This window comes from Atractosteus spatula, chromosome 2, assembly GCF_055471065.1.
Source record: "Atractosteus spatula isolate fAtrSpa1 chromosome 2, fAtrSpa1.hap1, whole genome shotgun sequence".
Classification (NCBI taxonomy): domain Eukaryota; kingdom Metazoa; phylum Chordata; class Actinopteri; order Semionotiformes; family Lepisosteidae; genus Atractosteus; species Atractosteus spatula.
This window is the reverse complement of record NC_142707.1, coordinates 22,304,816-22,323,542: the sequence shown is the minus strand read 5'-3', so window position 1 is coordinate 22,323,542 and position 18,727 is coordinate 22,304,816. Positions and strand designations below refer to the sequence as shown.

Here is an 18,727-nt window from a genome sequence, read left to right as displayed (position 1 = left end):
TTTAGCAAAGGGAATTAGAAGAGTGACAAACTAGTATACTTTAGATCTTTTTTTTCTGAACCAGGGACAATCTGATCATGTTTCCCTATAACAATAATAAAAAACTTTATTTGATATATCACCATTAAAGGTGGCATCTCAAAGCAATACAGTAGATGTAAAAACAGATAAAAGGACCACAGATTACAAAGTAAATGCATATAAGAAAGACAAGCAGGTAGAGGTGCTACCAAAATTAGAAAATGAAGCAGATACAGACACTAAGTCTTCTGAAAAGAAAGGTTCTGAGGTTAGATTTAAACTGGCCCTGGTGTGTGTGTGTGTTTGTGTCTGTCCTGTGATGGACTGGCGCTATGTCCAGGGTGTATTCTGCCTTGTGTCCGTCGCTTCATTCATGTGCATCCAACACACAGTTCAACGCTAGCAACTACACAAAATCTAAAATATGAGCTCTACTTGCCACTTACAGTACCAACAGTACCAGCTAACTTTAGTAGTGACATTTTCATGGATCTTTTTAACAATAAAATTTACAACATCAGACTTCAGACACAATTAAACAGGCCTCAAAAAAGTCTGGTACAAACATTTTCAGCATGGAATAAACCGTTACTTTAATGGTATAAACCTTAAATGGATTCATATTCTCAATAAGATTTGGTGCTCAGTAACATGACTTAGAAAATGACAGAAGACATACGTATCATGCTTATCCTTCTATTTTTCATAATCGTAAACTCCTTAAGGCAGTTACATTTTCTCTGTTCTGACCTGGAGTTACAGAGAAATTTAAATTCTAATAAGAGATTTGTAATGAGGAAAGTCATACCAATCACTCATACAGTACCAGGATTTGCAATTACAATACAAATACTTTCTTTCTGTATGTGTTTATTTTGCAGTTTGAGTCTATGGCATTCCTTTGGGGGTCTATACTCCAAGGCATGACTTTTTTATGTATAAACATCAGTATTTACTGCTATTAATTACTGTACGATTTATAGTTGAAATCTGAGCCTAGATATAAAGTTAGATATAAAGTTAAAATCTCGACAAAGCAATGTAGGAAATACAGAGAAAATAAATCCTTTCTGACATCTAAAATCAGTTTCGATCAAGGTCTCTAAAACGAACAAGAAAAAGAAGATTTTCGGAGGGCAATTACGCTGTGTTTATATAGAATAGGTGATTTATGAGCAATCTAATTTCTTGTTCGTTTAAAACAGTGAAATGTCAGCTGTAAAAGATCGCACCAGAAACAGCACTCTCTCTGCCTGTCATAGACGTTCAGGAAAGGCTGAATGAAGTCATGTCAAGTACAATAATTCGGAGATCAATAATACCAGTTGTAGGACAGTATATAAGGAGGATAAGGATTTTGAAGTTGACTCGAAATCTGATAGGTAACCAGTGCAAGGACTTGAAAACAGGTGTAATGCATCCCTGATAGGATTCTTGCTGTCATATTCTGAACATATTGAAGATTGCTCAGTGTGGATTTAATTTCCCCAGTGAACAGGATGTGCATTTATTAATTCTAGAAAAAAAGCCTTTCTTGATTTCTCTAGTTCTTAGTTTCTCTAGTTCCCTTTAAAATAAACTATTATTCCACAATGCAGAGTATTACATGGCCAGTATTTACACATGATATTTGTGATTTAAAGAAATTAACACAAGCAGCTTTTGGAGATTTAAGTGTTGGCTGAGTTATTGCAGGATAAAAGACTAGAGATGTTGGCAAGAAGAAGATAGTTTGGGGAAAGCTGAGGAATACACTTATAACAAGAACACTTCCTAATGGGGTTAGGCATACTTTTGATGAAGATGATGAAGTTAACAGACTATATGTTTACATAGATACTGAAATAAGGATTGTATTTTAGATTATGTGTAGTTGCTGGCATTGAACTGTGTGTTGGATGCACATGAATTGAAGGAATGGGCAAACATAGCTGATGCGGATCCACAGAGCCAGCATATTAAGATGTTTATAATTAGAGGCAATTTGTTTAAATAACTAGGTATGGATACTGATGTGCAAGAGAGGTGGAAAGGCTGTTTCCTTAAGCCAGCAGTATAAAATATTTTATTCTCAGTGAGATGCTGCCATTTCATAGTGGGTTTCTAACACTGTGTATAGTTCCATCCACACAGTGCCTTTACTTCCATTTCTCATCTCTTTATCCAGTACAGAGGATTTGGAGCCTATCCCAGTAAGCAACGGACACAAGGCAGAATACACCCTGGACATAGTGCCAGTCCATCACAGGACAGACAGACACAAACACACACAGACCAGGGCCAGGTTTCCCATAAACTAATTAACTTACCAGTATGTTTTGGAGTGCGAGAGGGAGTCATATCACACATATGGAGAAAAACCATGTAACCCAGAGAGAACATGTAAACCCCACACACACAGGATGGCAGGAATTGAACCTAGGACCCCAGTGCTGCAAGATAGCAATGCTAACCACTTTGCCACCATTATAAATGGATGAATATCTTAGTTATCTTTCTAGTTCACAGGTTTGCATGCATAATTTAATTTTGAAAGCCACTGAGACATCAGGTACTACTGTTGTATTTATGAAAAAGAAACAAAACAAAAAACATACTAACAACTGTGCCATCCTACTCCTTAGCTAATACATTTTATTATTCATAAACAGTTAACATTGTTAGCAAAATATTTTGAATTATATTTAACCCTATTTTTTCTTTAGTTTTGTATTTAACTTATTATATGATAGTCAGACTTAATGTATATTTGAACAATGAAAATATATTTTTACAAGATTTTACATTAAGCACTTAAAATTAATATGGTTAATAATAGTAAACTGTAACATGCTGTAACAAGATCGGTTAAACAGCGAAGAAAATGCTTTCAGAGAAAATGTTTCAGGTGTGAAGAACATAGATCTCCAATGCAATTTCAACCAAACCTGTTCCCACACACCCTGCCCCCACTACCATTAGAATATACACAAAGCACTCAAATCTTTCGAGCTAATGATCAGGTGACCCGAGAGAGAGCGAGAGAAACACCAAGGGGTGCGGAACCAGGGAACTATTTACATGGAAAACGGGCGATCTCCCCAGACTGTCCGCCCGTTTCACTGTTACCTGGATACCTCTTTATTTAGAACTCACTAACACTGATTTTTAGTTTAGAAGGATTCAAGTAGGGTTTTAGATGAAAGGCAGCGACCTTAATCAAGCCCAAATCACAATTGAACCCATTCAGAGCTTACATTACATTTTAGCGTTTCATTCTGAGCAGAAGACCCTCACACCTGAAGAAGGGGGAGGTGTTTTTCGCTGGAAATCTCGCCTGCTTCTACTTTACAACCGGAGTGCTGGCTGTGACGAATTAAACCGGTATTACAGGTTTCAATCACAGACCATATGACATGGGAGTCAGGAAACTAACACCGCGCCACCGGATTTGATAACGCTATAAAAACGCTATAAAATAATGTGACTTGGCACAGAACAAGTTTACAGCACAGTACAAAAATGCTGACCATGACTTTAGAAGCATAAATTGCCTTACACTCAATTTAAACACAAGCTGTCTTTAGCCCTCTAAGCTGGTTCATACACAAATGTAGAGATCCAGGCTCAGAACACACAGCTTCATTAGCGAATACATATGCAGGACAACTAGAGAAGACGTTTTACAGAGGATGGATTTTTAGAAACATCCCATCAGTGACATCACTGAAGTCAACTCCTAGGTACTGTAACTGTCGTGTGGATAGTTTCACAAGAATCAGACAAAGGTTTAAGCATCGCTTGTTCTAGATAAAACTGCAAAAAAAAACCAACCACCCATAATGTACTTCTTTGCGGCTCTGTTTGCCCAAATCATATATTCACAACGTGAAATCTAGAACATAATATTACGTAACCAAAATCCGCAATATGGAAACAGAACCTGTGTAATTGTTGATAGATGATGTACTCGTAACATTTTTTCAAGACGAACTACAACATTTAAAAAATGACTTGTATGTACTTGATATCTCTAATCAATCCACGGGTCCCAGCACGAAACGAAACTAAAACGCATACCGTTTCGCGCTTCTTATTAGTTGCTCAAAAGTAATTTGACCGTATGAAATGCATAATATAAACCTAGAAACATATACGTGAGTAGTACTTAAGCACTGTAGTATCTGTGTTAAGACATCAGGATGTCTTCTATCTTCTTCAGGATGAATAAAGTGGGCCTATTTATCTATCAATCATATTTAAATAACTAGTGTTCTGTACCGTGGTACCCCTAAAAGTACCACACTTGTACCATACAACAGTAGTACCTGATGTCTCAGTGGCTTTCAAAATTAAATTATGCAATAAATAACCACATGTAAGACTCTGATGCTTAAAATGTTTAGGGAGAAAGTGGAATACTGGTGTGTATTTTTTCTTTAAACTACCAATACCAGCCATATACAGTCTGTAACGTAGGGATTTCTATACGTCTTTATTTAGTGTTTACATTAGTGACAAAGGCTAAACGTTTAGCTTCAGTAACGTGTACATATCTCCCCTTTTTATAAAACGACATGGTTGAAAACTGTTCCAGAGCCACTGTTGTTTCATCAGTGAAAAGTACATCATGAAATGCCTCTCCCTGTTCAATCCACTGGAAAAAAGAAAAGGAGCATAAAGCTTCTGATGGTCATAAACGATATTCATTTAGGAGCAGCATCAGAGGTATGTTTTTAACTGCACTGCATTGGAGAGAATACCATAGTGTGTTTTTTTTTACTCCCTGGCGGAAACTGGCTTCCAGAAGAATCAGTATGGCTCAGAGATTAAATAAAACTTCACTCGCACCAAACAAATGTATATTTCTAAATATCACAACATGATCGAATTTAAGTCATTTTAATAACAATGAATAGTCACCTATGCGTTACAATATAAACATTTATATTGATTTAAATCGCGTTTAAATCACCTTTATTTAAAACCCATAAATAAAGCTGATACTGTTTAGACTTCCAATTATTTAAAACTGTATTAAAGCAGCACGATACACAATGCAACGTAAATCGCTATCTTTGTCTTCTGTGTGATAATGTTCACCTCTCTGTCCAGCAAATTTACAGGTTAAAAACAATACTGTTAGGCTGGGAAAACGATTTTTCTCCCCCCCCCCTCAAAAACCCAGTAAGTACAGTACTTACTAGTTAAAGGCTAGGCTCCCGACTACGGCGAAAGGAACCCTTCTTTCATTAGAATACAATGAACATATTTTAGCCCTGAATGAATAAATAGCAAACATGGTTTACATAAAAGACATTTTTCCAAGAAAGTTTAGCCTTTGTCACTAATGAAACCACTAAATAAAGACATAAATATAAAAATCTTAAGATTTTTAAAATGCATGACTTTGCTAAAATTTATTTGAAAATAAAAACAATTACAACCGCCAGGGGAGAGAGAGAACAGGGGAGGGATGTTGGTTTTGCATAAGGGGCGGGGCTATGGAAATTAGGTCTGTTTGGGAATGTGTAGTTACATGTTCTGGCTGTTTGTGAATTATCGTTGTTGAGTATGGAGTGTTGAGGTATTGATTTTGTGTAATGCTTTATGTTGAAAATTGAGGTGGATTTTGTTTATGATAAACAGGATAAACTGGGATGGGAGGAAGGTTTGGTTTTGCATAAGGGGCGGGATTATGATAATTGGAGGACTTTGCGAGAGTAAAATGGTTTGATATATTTGATTTTGTATTGTGGTTGTTATCTATGTTTTTGGTTGGTATTATGTTTATATGGTTGTTTTTGTTGGTTGGTTGTTATTATGGTTATTAATAATACGATCTATAGTTGAAATCTGAGCCTAAATAAAAAGAAAAAGCAAGTGATTAGGTTTATGAGCAATCTAATTACTTATTCGTTTAAAACGCTATATAAAATAAAGTTTATTATTAATTTGCTGCACAGAGCGGTGAATATTATTATGCATAAGACAAAGATAACGATCCTGATCAGTTTAGAAATCTGTGTACGCTGTAAGGTTTTTACTTCTTAAACTTTTAAAATACACGTTTTGAATAGAAAGAAATCCTCTTCCTGTTACAGTATGTATAGCAAACTAGCACGTCTTTTTTCTCCAATCAGAGGGGTGTCAGATGGTGTCAGCCAATCACCATTCTGCGTTGGGTAGCAACGGGTGACTGTTCTCAGGCGGAAGATGTAAACAGCTTAATGTTCGTGTTAAATAATTTTTTAAAATTCAATTAAACGGGCACAGTTAAGACATTAAATATACATATACATACTGTATACAGTACAGTTTGCATACGGTAATATGTTACGCGATTAAAAAATAAATAAATAAAACTGGAAGGTTCAGCACCAGCTGGATTCGAGCACACAACCTGCCCGTTGGCAGGCACGCACCTAGACCAGTCGGCTACAGTCAGCTCGCATGAGCAGGCAGGCGAAACAGCCCTACACAGCCCTGCCGCAGTACACGGATATAATCATACCGTTATTAAATTCTTGAGATACGCGATTCCATATTATATTCCCTTTTAATCAAATTCTAAAAGTATGCTTGTTGACTCCGGTATCACGTTAGTTAAAGACTTCGAAGCTTACAATGTTTAGGGAGAAATGGAATACCGGTGTGTATTTTTCCTTGTGATATTTTAAGCTCTAGTTGAATGATAGGTGTCGCATTTTAAATCATTTTCGTAGTTAGAAATTATGAAACGCCCTGTTAAAAGCAAGGAAGTTTTTATGCCCGTTGAAGTAAAACAAAATGCCTGACAAAGTATGGTTTGGACAGATTCCAAGTGCTTGTACAAATGTGCTAAAGAAATTATACTTTGAGTATACAGCTTGTCCAAAGTCATCCATTATTAATACTATTAGTAATATCTTCGGTAAAGGCTTTGATGCATAAATATTTCTGATAAAGGTAGGTTGTGTACTTTTGTCCAACTGAGCAATCTTGCTTTCATAAAATATACCAACATTTTAATGACTGAAGATTAACATGCTGTAATACACTGTTCAAAATTAAAGGCTCAAATGCTGTACATGAGAGGTTAAGCTCCCCCTGGCGGTTTTACAAGGTGACGCCGGATAGTTTCCGGCAGAGCGTCAAATGACGCGCGATTAACCACGTCACACTGCGTGACACTGCGTGATGCCGCGACACGCCCACCGGGGTATGCCGCAAAATAACGCACGCATTTTGAATGGCTGCATCTGTAGTTTACGACCACATTTTAGATCTTACAAACTAAAGATCACACAAAACATTTATGGTCCTATTTTTGGGTTCATTTCAAAGCAAATTACTTCTAAAACTGCTTAATAATCTGCAGTAGTTCACTGTGTTGGCTACTATTATTTGGAACAGACTGCCCTCACACTTATGTGTGTGGTTTTGCAAGGGATTTGCTCCATAAACTGTATGTGTTGTAAAACTAAGATGACAAAATTAAGGTCCCTTTAATTAACTTAGTTGTGTTGCCTCACTGGCAATGACTGAATTGTAACTTTAACAAAGCCGAACTGGCAATTATTTCTGAGACACATTTCACTTTGTCAATTATAATTACATTTTCCTATGAAACGGCAGAGCCCCGAGTTCACAGGGCACAGAGTTTATGTTCTACCCGTCTTCTTGTCAGTTTCCTCCACGTGCTCTGGTTTTGTTCGAGTCCAAAGACATACTCCTAGGTTAATGACCTTCTGAGAAATCTGTCCCTGGTGTGTGTGCACTTTTGGGTCTTTGTGTGCCTTGCGATGGACTGGCATCCATGGTGTATCCTGCCTTGTGCCCACTGCTTGTCAGGATAAGCCCCGGCTCCCTTGCGATGCTGTATTGAATAAAGCCATTAGAAAATGGACAGATACAGTAGATGAAGCAAATCATCAGTATTTGAAATACTTGTAAAGACTAAGGGTAAATAATATAGCCCGATATCCCATAGCACAATTTATTTTAACAGGTTTCATTTGCAATTAATATAGCACCACCCAGCTGTAGTACTACATTGCACAGGATATGAAGTATGTAGATAATTTCACTGATGAGTAAAATTTAAAATTTACACAAATATTTGATAAGGGACTGCACAACCTTACCACGTGGTGTTGAGGTTGTGCAGTCCAAACTGCGTACTGTTTGTAATTTACACTACTGAAGATTTACTTTACTAGAACAGTTAGAAGTACAAGAAATATCCTAACAATTCTGTAAACCCTGCCAAATACAGTGTACCACTAAAAATCCAAGGTTCTTGAGAGCAAGTTTGAAAGGAAGAAATATTTTGTCCATTTCTACTGTACAGTACAAAAAATGGTTTTAGGGCTAAAATTCAGTCAACTCAAAACAGTTGTTTGGCTGATGGACAAAAAGAATAACAATCATAATAATAGCTTACATTTTTTATAATACTTTTCATGCCAAATGATCCTACAGGACTTCACATACAGCACACAGGATTGGACTAAGACCTATACTTAGTGTGTTCCTAGGGATTAGTGATAGCAATTCCTTCAATCACTTCATTAATGTCTACGACAGTAGCACACTACAGTTTGTGATGCAGGATCATCCACCCAAAAATAAATCCTGAGGAAATAAAGAAAAACTTCCAGCTGGCACTACTGTGTCGCATTATCACAGCTGCTGGGATGGTGGCCAATCTAATTACACAAGTTTTTCTTCATTACAGTTACATAAACCAAACTGTAATCTTCTAATCTTCTAATTGCCACGTAGTAATCTGGAGTGCAGATAAAAATATATGTTGTAATGCATATCGTAGAAATGCTTTACAGGAAAGGAAGAGGTCTTTATTTTTTCAGTTCTAGGGGTTTATTTTCAACCAGGACACACAACCTTACATTAATGTAACTTCCACCCACTTTGTAGCAGTTGGATCTATTTGCATGCTGGCATTTACAAAATACTGGCAAAGGTGAGAAGTGAATTGGTGAGAAGAACTTCTAACTTAACATACACAACTTGGCAGATTTACTCAAAACAAGACAACGCAGAAGAACCAAAAATGTCTCTAACTACTATGCAGTTGGAGTGATGCTAACATCTCGACTGTACTCTTGCACTCTTTCAGAGGATTACAGTGCCAGGTGGGATTTTATTTTTTTAGTAAGCTCACTGGGTTTTCTTAAGGAATCATTTTATCTTTTTTCTTAAAAATAGACATGATGCTCTTTCAACAGAGAACAAAGAAAGAAGATAAGCATGAATAATTTAAATAGTTTGCATAATTGCACTGAAAGAGATATATTTACCCAAGTTAGAAAACACTATGCTGTAGATCATTATCTTGCAACCAATATCCCATGAATGATTTTTCTTGCTCTGGAATGATAGCTCCCTGGAAGGTATATTTCAGGTGAAACTGTCGTTTTATTTTGTTGATGTATTACTGGCTAACACCTCAAATATAGCCAACCTTTAACTTTCTAAAGAATATACTCCAAAACTCCCCTCAGCGAGTTAACCATAAGAATGAAATGATCATGAGAAAAATTTCAGAATGGATTATTTTAAGGATTCACATATCACAGTTTTTTTGCTCCTCTTTTTCTTTTAAATGCATTGATTGAAAAGAGCACCATTGTATTGAGAGCTTGTGGCACAACTTTTCTAACCCATGATGTAAAATTCCTGTTCATTTTAGGCCGCTTGATTTAGCTTTGTGGAAGACCAAACTGTCTAGAAAGTTGGAAGAGACCGGTTTAACAAATATTTTCAAAATAATATGATTAAGTTACTTTATGATTGTTCACAGACCACACAGTGGTACAGTGGTTAGCTGCCTAGCAGGTTCAATTACTGGGGTGCTACTTGTGTGGAGCTTCTATGTTCTCCCCATGTTCATGTGGGTTTCTTCTAGGTGCTCCACTTTCCTCCCAAAACATACCAGTAGGTTAACTGGTTTCTGGGAAAACTGGATGTGAGTGTCTCTCTTTGAGATGGTCTGCCCTTTGATGGAGTGGCGTCCTGTCCAAGGTGTATCCTGCCTTGCACCTGTTGTTTACCTGGATAGGCTTCGGCTCCCCTATGACCCCGAACTGGAAGAAGCAGTTAGAAAACAGATGGGCGACTGTTCACCTTTCATTTCAACGTAAATATCAGTTGAGAATGAATTACTCTTAACTCTCAGTGAGTCCTAAAGAAAGTTTATGATACAAACACTGGAATATTAATCTCAGAAATAAAACCTCTAAATTAATTTTAAGGTTTACTGAAAGTTGTTTGATAAGTAAGGTAATATTACATGGTAAATTCCAAAAAAAAACAACTTTCCAAAAATAAATGCATAACTATCTGTTATATATTTGCAGGCATGTATGTATGTCACCCACGTGGATTGATGAAGTGGATACCCTCCTATCTGTAAAGCACTTTGGGATACTTTGGGATGAAAAGCACTACACATATGAAAGGAATTAGTATTAAAAGGTGTGTGACAGAGAAGACCACAAGTATCACAAGTGAAGTGCCGTGGAATTCACTGAGTAAAATTGAGGCAGGTAGAGGCTTAGTGAAAGCTTGAAAAATTCCCTTATCTGTCATTGCGAAACTGCAAAATAATGGGGAGGCAGGCAGATGTTCCCGTTTTCCTTGACAGAAATGGAGGTCAAGTGCAGCTTTATGTGAAGCTAACAGATGATAGCTTTAACTAGCACAGGGAGAAGGAGATGGGGTAGGGAACACTTCAATGTGAAATGAAAAGGCTCTTGAGATCCCTCAAGGAACAGAGGTAGAATTTACTGGGTATTATTTTTTTTGAATTGCATACTGTGGGAAGAAAAAAAACAGGCAGCCATGTTATGCAGCAATTACAGGATAAAAGGCTGGGCCTCTGGATATCAGGTTGGAGGACATGGAAATGGGCAATAGATGATGGGCAGTAGGGGGTAGAGCTCTTCCAGTGGAACGAATAGTCTGTGTTGTATCCTAATACTTCAGAAATCCATTGGCCCCAGGGCTGATTAAATGATGCTTTTCTCGCTCAGGAAAGCGCCTGGAGCATTTTAATTTGGGTGTTACTATTTTGTGTCACTTTCTCGTCATTGTTTTTGCATTTTAAAATCTGAATTCGATGGAGATTTGACAACAGGCTTTGGCTACAGTCGATGAACGCTGGTATCCCAGGAAACCAACACAGGCAAAAAAAAAAGCAGCGACAGTGGTTTAGGACATGTGGGGAAAAAAAGAAAAAGCCCTTGATTTGTTTTCTTCATATTTATTCGTATTTTTTAAACAAGTGTCTATTCAGCTGAATGCCATCATCTCTTTAAACATCACAGGCTTCTTTGTATGGTAATTGTTGGCTTTCTTGGAGTGACTGCCGAGAGGACTGGTGCTCCCCTTTATCAGTGTTAATGTGCAAATTAATACTATAATAAAGGAGAAGACTGGTTTTAGAAAACTCTTATTGAAAAACTTCTGTGAGAATGGGGAAACAAACATACCTCTTTTTCTCCTGCCAGTTTCATACACTCACACCTTGGATAGAGGAAGTAGGGAAAGATTACAGACAATATCTTACATAGCGTTGGTTCATGCAAACCAATCAATACAATAAACTGGTGATTCCATGGTACTGCAAGCACTTTGAGCTGCGGTTGAAAGAAACACGCTACTAAAGTATGATCAATGAATATGTGTAGCCAGAAGCTTTTATGTTTGATTAGTCTAGATAAAACATTGACTTGTTTAACAGAATCTGCTGTTTCTGAACAGTGGTATCCTACTTGTCTAAGTAAAACAGTTTTGAATTTGAAGGTGAAATAATGTCATTTCGATTGCAAAAAAAAAAAAGTGTTCTAGAAAGTGTTACTAGGACACAAATTTCAGGAATAAAAGCCCTAGTGGGAAAAAAAAATCACCACACAAAGAAGGCTTCGTCCTAATTTAAGAACATGTGTCCTTTCTTATTTTCAAAACTCTAGAAGGTGAAGACTTAAACCATTTATAATAGTGCATAAAAATAGACAAATCTTGTTCCTGGAATTCAAACGTTGGCCCCAAGGATGAGAGAAAGCTTCACAAGACTTTTCTTCTATGGTGACACTCTTTACACTGCTTACAAGTAAAGACTTTATCAAATAAAACATTCCTGCCCGATTCTGAGTTGAAGCTCTAGGAGAGAACTTTCTTGGCTGGAAAAGTCTTCAGCATATTTTTACCTTGGCACACAAAATCAATCTTATTCTGCCTTTGACACAGTTTACATTGTGTTCATGAGTTCAGTAACACCAAACAGATTGTAATATCAAGAAAAAACATATCCCCTCATGTCACAATGCTCTTAGCCTGCTTTATACTGGATTAAGACACAAGCCAGAGAACAGATTTAGAGGACTTATATATTACTTACAGAAGGTAACAGTCTTGCCATTGTAATTATGGTGTAGATTATTAGAAAATATTAAAAAGAACACTGCAATGATGGCAAATTGATTTATGTTTGCTGGTTTGTTTAATGGTCGTTTTTTAAAAGTATTAACAAAGTACAAAAACACCTGGCTGCCCCAAACAGCTGTTATCTTGTATTACCAGTCCACAAGTCTTTATCATGATTGCTTCTATTCTGCAAGACTGCTATCAATTCAACAGCTTACAAAAACAGTTTGTTCTACTATCACTGTTAATCAAAAATAAGTTCAATTTATGATATTGAGGTCTTCGGGTTGTCAATTTTTATAAGTACCAAGTAAAAGCCAAGTATGGTAACACTAGCAAACAAACTATAGGATTAACCTCTTCTGTGAGACAACGATCCTTCTTCATTTCACAGACTTTCAGAAAATTCTTATTTTTTTCTATTAAATCTATTTTGGTAATCCTTTAGTGGATTGTATGCTCACAGAACAGTGATTATATCCTGAAGAAATAATTAGACAAATATCAATTAAGAATGCCCTCCTAGCAGGTCATCAGCAAATAGCAATTCTACAACTGATATTCCCTGCTGGGAAGATTTACAGATACATGTTTATTATCACATTTTAGCAATAAAATTGTTGGAGGTGGGAAAAACACAGCAAGAGGTTTATTCACTCTGACCTTATTGTGCTAATACAGAGCTTCACCGTGTGCTGAAGCAAAAACAGATTCCAAGAACATGGTTAAACATTGCAAGAATCTGAAAAGGAATAGGAAAGAATAAAGTTATTAAATAATAATAATTGCTTACACTTATATATCGCTTTTCTGGACACTCCACTCAAAGCACTCCATATGTAATGGGGACTCTCCTCCACCATCACCAATGTGCAGCATCCACCTGGATGATGCAACGGCAGCTACAGTGCGCCAGAAAGCTCACCACACATCAGCTATTAGTGGGGAGGAGAGCAGAGTAATGAAGCCAATTCATAGATTGACTTTCATAAATTCATAAAATTCATAAATGTCTAGGATATGTGAAAAAACTTTAATGTATATACTGTACTACAGAATCTGAATGTTCCACATGCTATCCTCCCCCTTTAAAAATAAGTAATAATAATTAATACATTAATAAATTACTGTAAAATTTTGTTAGCAATTTCACCAGCACAGAAACTTTTTTTTATTTTGAGGCTTTGATGCTGCATTGACTAAGGGATTTTTAATACAGAAAATAAAATTCAGTGTGCCATTTTACGTAAAAAGAAATAACTGCTTTGAATTAATAGTCGTACTGTGGAAGAACATCAAAGCCAAACAAAATAGTTCATACACTTTTGTGCATAATAATAATCTTTAAATTAATGTACAGCTTCTCTGTCCCAATCCAGAACATTGCCTAAATGTCACACCCTGACATCTACCCTCATGTATCCTTATGATTTACCTTTCACTATTAACAGTTCACAGTATACCTGTCGCATTATTCTGGAAGAACACTGATTGGAGCAGGAAGCAGGATTGGAACACTGATTACCGAGGAAGGCTGGCTGATGCTAACTGGAGTTTTTCACTCCAGTGTTTGTATTTCTGCTTTGCCAGTGATATGCACTGTGCAATACAGTATACCATTACTGTACCCAGGATTTGTGTACATCTGTAAGTGTTCAATGATCACGAAAGACACACAAGCTCATTTACAATACAATGTTAAATATTTTCGTAAAAGTATGCAAATGCTTAAGTATGCTTTTAGCATTTCTTTTTCTATGCACAAAAATCATAAACACTATGACCTAAAACATCTATGCCACGTTTACTATTTTAAATACTGCTTAAATGTTTCGGGCATCATTTTGGCTGATTGATCATTCCAGACGGTGAAACACTTGCAGTGAGTTTGTCGCATAAGAACAATCGCCTTATTAGTGAGAAAGCTGATTGGGCGCAGGCAATGAGGTTAACCTGTTAAACATCCAGCCTGGTAAAAATCAATAACGAAAAACAAACAAAGGGCCCAATATGTTCCACATATTAAGACGACAATGCCGTTAATGTCATCAGAGTGCTTGAAGCTGGGCTTAATTACCACAAGCAGACTTGCCAGCAGTAGAATGAATCAAGTTTTTTTTTTTGTCTTGACACCCCCATGGACATCAGCGACTCCAGCACAGACATGCAGAATAATACATTAACTACTGCGTACAACAGATCATTCAGTGGGGAGATCCACATGTGATGAGTTGGCAGGTAGTGTCTAGTCACTACAGAGCTCCACTTCGATCGCAGGTAATCTCAAACCATGGCTACATTCTAGGACCTCTAAGGCTACGAGACCAATTTCCAGAGGAATGGGACAGAGTCCTACTAGACAGCACTAGCAACCTGGTGCAAACAATACGTTGGCAGATATAGAAATGTATTATTTGTAACACCAAATGATACTACCATCTGAGTTTCATAGCAGATTCCCTGGTGATGAATTCTGCTGATGCCAAAAGCTAATTTGTTTACGTAGGTCATGTCTATTCGATAAGTTATTCATGCACATGCTACAGATATACTGCCATTTCACTTATAACAACTTTGTAATCTGTTGAGTTACAAGTTATTTTTGACAGTCAACAGAGAAAGATGCTATGCTATTAAAAAATGTTTTCTTTTAGACTTACATTTGGGAGTATTCCCTCCAGAAGAAACAAGAGGACCTAACAGCACAATGAAGCAGTAACTGGAAGTCTTAGAAGGATTTAGACAATACTCAGTCTGCCAATCAGCACACTTTTCATTTCTCACTAATTCTAACAGCTTGGACAACCCTGATATCACAAGGAGGATTAAAAGCTCAAAACACTGTTTTTATACATTCTAGCGTGCCTTTCAAAATATGTGATTGTCATTATACAATCTGAAAGAAACTTAATATACATCAGTAATAAAAGCACAGATATAAAGCATGTTTCAATTTCATGTGACTGAAACTGAGATGGAGAGTGTCAGGATTCTAAAATCAGTTTTAAACACCAACTATAAGTAGATCTCTTGCTGCTGTCTTCCATCACATAGCCCTCAATCAGACAAGGAGGGACCTTTAATAATGACAATTTGCTTGAACGATCGAATTCCAAAAGCTTTTTTCACACTATGTTCCAGGTTCAACCCAGTCTCTTTCAGTGGCTTAATGAGCTCCTATCTCTTTATAATACCTTTCTTGGAAACAGTGTTTTCAAGGAATGAGCCTAGTCAACAAATATATCCTGTAATATCCGAGTCTGAGCTTTTGTATAAATGCAGTAGCAGGGAAGTCAGCACATTTACCTTTAGGTCAACACGCCAGTAGATCTAATCCCACACTAAAAAGTGTCCAAAAACAAATCCATCAGGAACTCCTAGATTGTCAACACTGCAAATCAAATTCTCAAAAGCATTCACAAATCATCCATTCATAACCTGGTTATGGACAATATGGACCATAATGCAATCTAACCATCCAGATTCCAAGGCTAATTTGGCTTTGAACACATCACAATTTCAAATTCGGTTTTTCATTTTTTTAACACTGGAAAAATAAGCTACATAATTCTATGCTTTTACAGTAATAATGCAAACACGTAGAGACACGGCAAAGTTCTGAACCTTAGCCTTCCAACAGGATCTCCCTTATAGCTGTGCTGGACTGCTGGATAACGGCAGTGTGCTGTTGAACACCAGCGGCGTCCTGTTTTATTAAAGCCAAACCAGAGCTCCGTACATGAAGAATCCGACAACTAGTATGCGGAGCTTGCAAGCTGTCTGGATAGCTTGGCACAGCGCAGGGTGACAAAAATAAACAAGTGTTTATCTGATGGCAGACATACGGTGGCATAAAGCCAGGACAGAAGAGGGAAAAAAAACATTTCAACCACAGGGAAAAAAGGACTGGATCTCTACGTTTAAACACTGAAACCTTTGCTCTAAGATACAGCGCTGTGATAAGCGTTTTATGAAAATGAATTAGGAGACTGAACCAAACGCACGAATAGGTAGGATGTTTTTCGGAAGGATCTTGAGCTCTAATTACACCCTTTAAATATCAACAGATGGGTTATTCTTGAAAGCTTTATTTAGGACTACTATGCTATATTTACTGGGATTTAGTACAGGAGCCCCAAAGAAGAAAAAAAAACATTTATATAGGTAGGCACAGATGTTGGAAGCAGAGATGCATTAAGAATCAAGGCTTCACGTACACAATGCAGCGGTTCAATCTCGGCTACGCACCGCAAAGCGATTAATATCAGGTCTTCAAACCGCAAGCTTTCACCTTTAAAAGGAAGTACCGCCACCTTGCTCCCCCTCGTCCCTGACGCACTACCACCAAAAAATATTTTAAAAAAATGCAAAGCCACTTTTATACCAAAAAAAAATGAAAGTCCAGGAAAAAATGACCAAACCTATTGATCACACGCACGGAACCCTAATCATAAGAGCCGGTTCTAGCGCTCCCGAAGAGCCCCCAGACAGAAGCTATGAAACCCTCTCGGAATGCAGACGCGCACGGAGAGGATTTCAGCACCAAAGGGCGATTAGATTGCACATTTCGCATCCGACTGGAAACGCGGGGCGCTCTACCGTCATAGTAGCGATGGGTCCGCATTTTGTCGGACCGCACTCGGCTACCGACTGCCACACCGGTGGGCACGAACGTTGCACCCAGCAGACACGTACTTTCCACGCTCGCATGTAAAAAAGCCGTGCAAGGGCAAAGAAAACGGGACAGCGGGTGCGAGTGAAGACCACAGCAGGCGCCCACGAATAACGCCCCTAACACCTTTTTTAACATTTGTGCTAATACCAGCCTCCTCACAGGATAACTGTCTAGTCCGGCTTGAGTAATGCCATGCAGAGAGAGGAGAGACTACACGCACTAGAGCATACCGAGCGCTCGGCTCGGCTGCGCGCTTCGCTACCCAGCACACACACACACGCATATCAAGTTTTTTTTTTACCTAAACAAGAGAAACTTTCCAACAACTTTATCGTGTGCAGAACTAAGCACAAACCCTCGACGGTAAAAAAAAAAGAGCAGCGCTGCAAAAAAAAAATAAAACCCCGAGCAGGTTCTCCAGCAGACTGAGAGACACCCCCCCCCCCCAGCTCACGTACCCGCTGCCGCGCTCAGACACCGGCGGTGCAGACACCCCAAAAAAAAGCAACCCCCTTCTCAAATGGAGGCAACAGCAGAAGAAAAGCCACAACGAAGGACAGCGGGGGTGGGGGGGGGAGAGAAGCGTTAACCGTGTTGAGCCACACACAGAAACGCAGCTGTGTCTGCTCCTGCGTTTTCAAGCAAGCACCCCGGGTTAACTCAGGTGACACACACACACAGAGACAAGAGGGGGAAAGGGGGGCGTGGAGGGGAAGGGAGGACTGGTCTGCGTTTTAGGTTCAAGCGAAACAAAAAAAAAACAATCCCAAAGCCACCCTTACCTCCATACTTGTCCCATCTGCAGGATGTGTATGACAGACTGCCAGATCCACACGGATATCCGACAGCACCTGTCCCTGCCATGGGCGCCAGCCGCAGCTCGCCGGCTACTGAGCCCCTCCACCGCCCCCAAACCTCCCCCGGTGTAATCCTGCACGAACCACCTGAAGCTCAGGATCTGGACCAGCACCGACGGGACGAGCACGAAGAAGAGGGTCAACCCGAACCAAAGGTAGTCCCGCTTGGAGTAGTAATCGACGGCTAGCCACAGGTCCGTGCCCACGTCCCAAAAGAAGACCAACAGCGCCAGGACGATCCACAGGCAGTCCAGCCACAGGCGCTCCTCCTGCGGCGGCGGCCGCCTGGCTTCTTTCCCCTTCCCCAGGAGAGAACGAAGGCAGGCGCTCCGGCAGCCCCAATAACACGACGAGGTGTTGCAGCAATGACAGATGTGAATGGAGCTGCTCTCTCCGGGTTCCCCTTCGCCGTTCCCCACCGTTTCGTCCAGGTTGTGCAGTTGGGCGAAACCGGTAACGACCCCCACGCCATCAGATTTCGCTGCCATCTTGCTCTCTGAAGCTCCCCCCTCCGGCTTCCGGCGTTAGTGACGTCACTTCCTGGATACCTGTTCACCGACTCTACCCTCAATATGGCTGCCATCTAGTGTCCAGATATTTTGGATAGGGGTTCTCTTACTTGTACCCAAAATTGATGCCCCCCGTTACTGCAGTCCAACATCTCCCAGCAAGGGAATCCATCAGCTTTGATTACAGCCCTATTGTGCAATGCATATTTTGGTCATATGTCAACTGATGAAAAGAGTACAAGTGATGAGTATTTTTG

General features: G+C 38.8%; 1 protein-coding gene across 1 annotated transcript in view; it reads right to left on the bottom strand.

Annotated features, from left to right (window-relative positions):
- Window positions 1-18,449, bottom strand: part of xkr6a (XK related 6a) — a 165,544-nt gene extending 147,095 nt beyond the window's left edge. The window contains exon 1 of the mRNA XM_088907306.1: window positions 17,887-18,449. Within this exon, the coding sequence (XP_088763432.1) occupies window positions 17,887-18,449 (563 nt within the window). The remainder of the gene's footprint in view (window positions 1-17,886) is intronic.
- Between the last annotated feature and the right edge of the window lie 278 nt (window positions 18,450-18,727).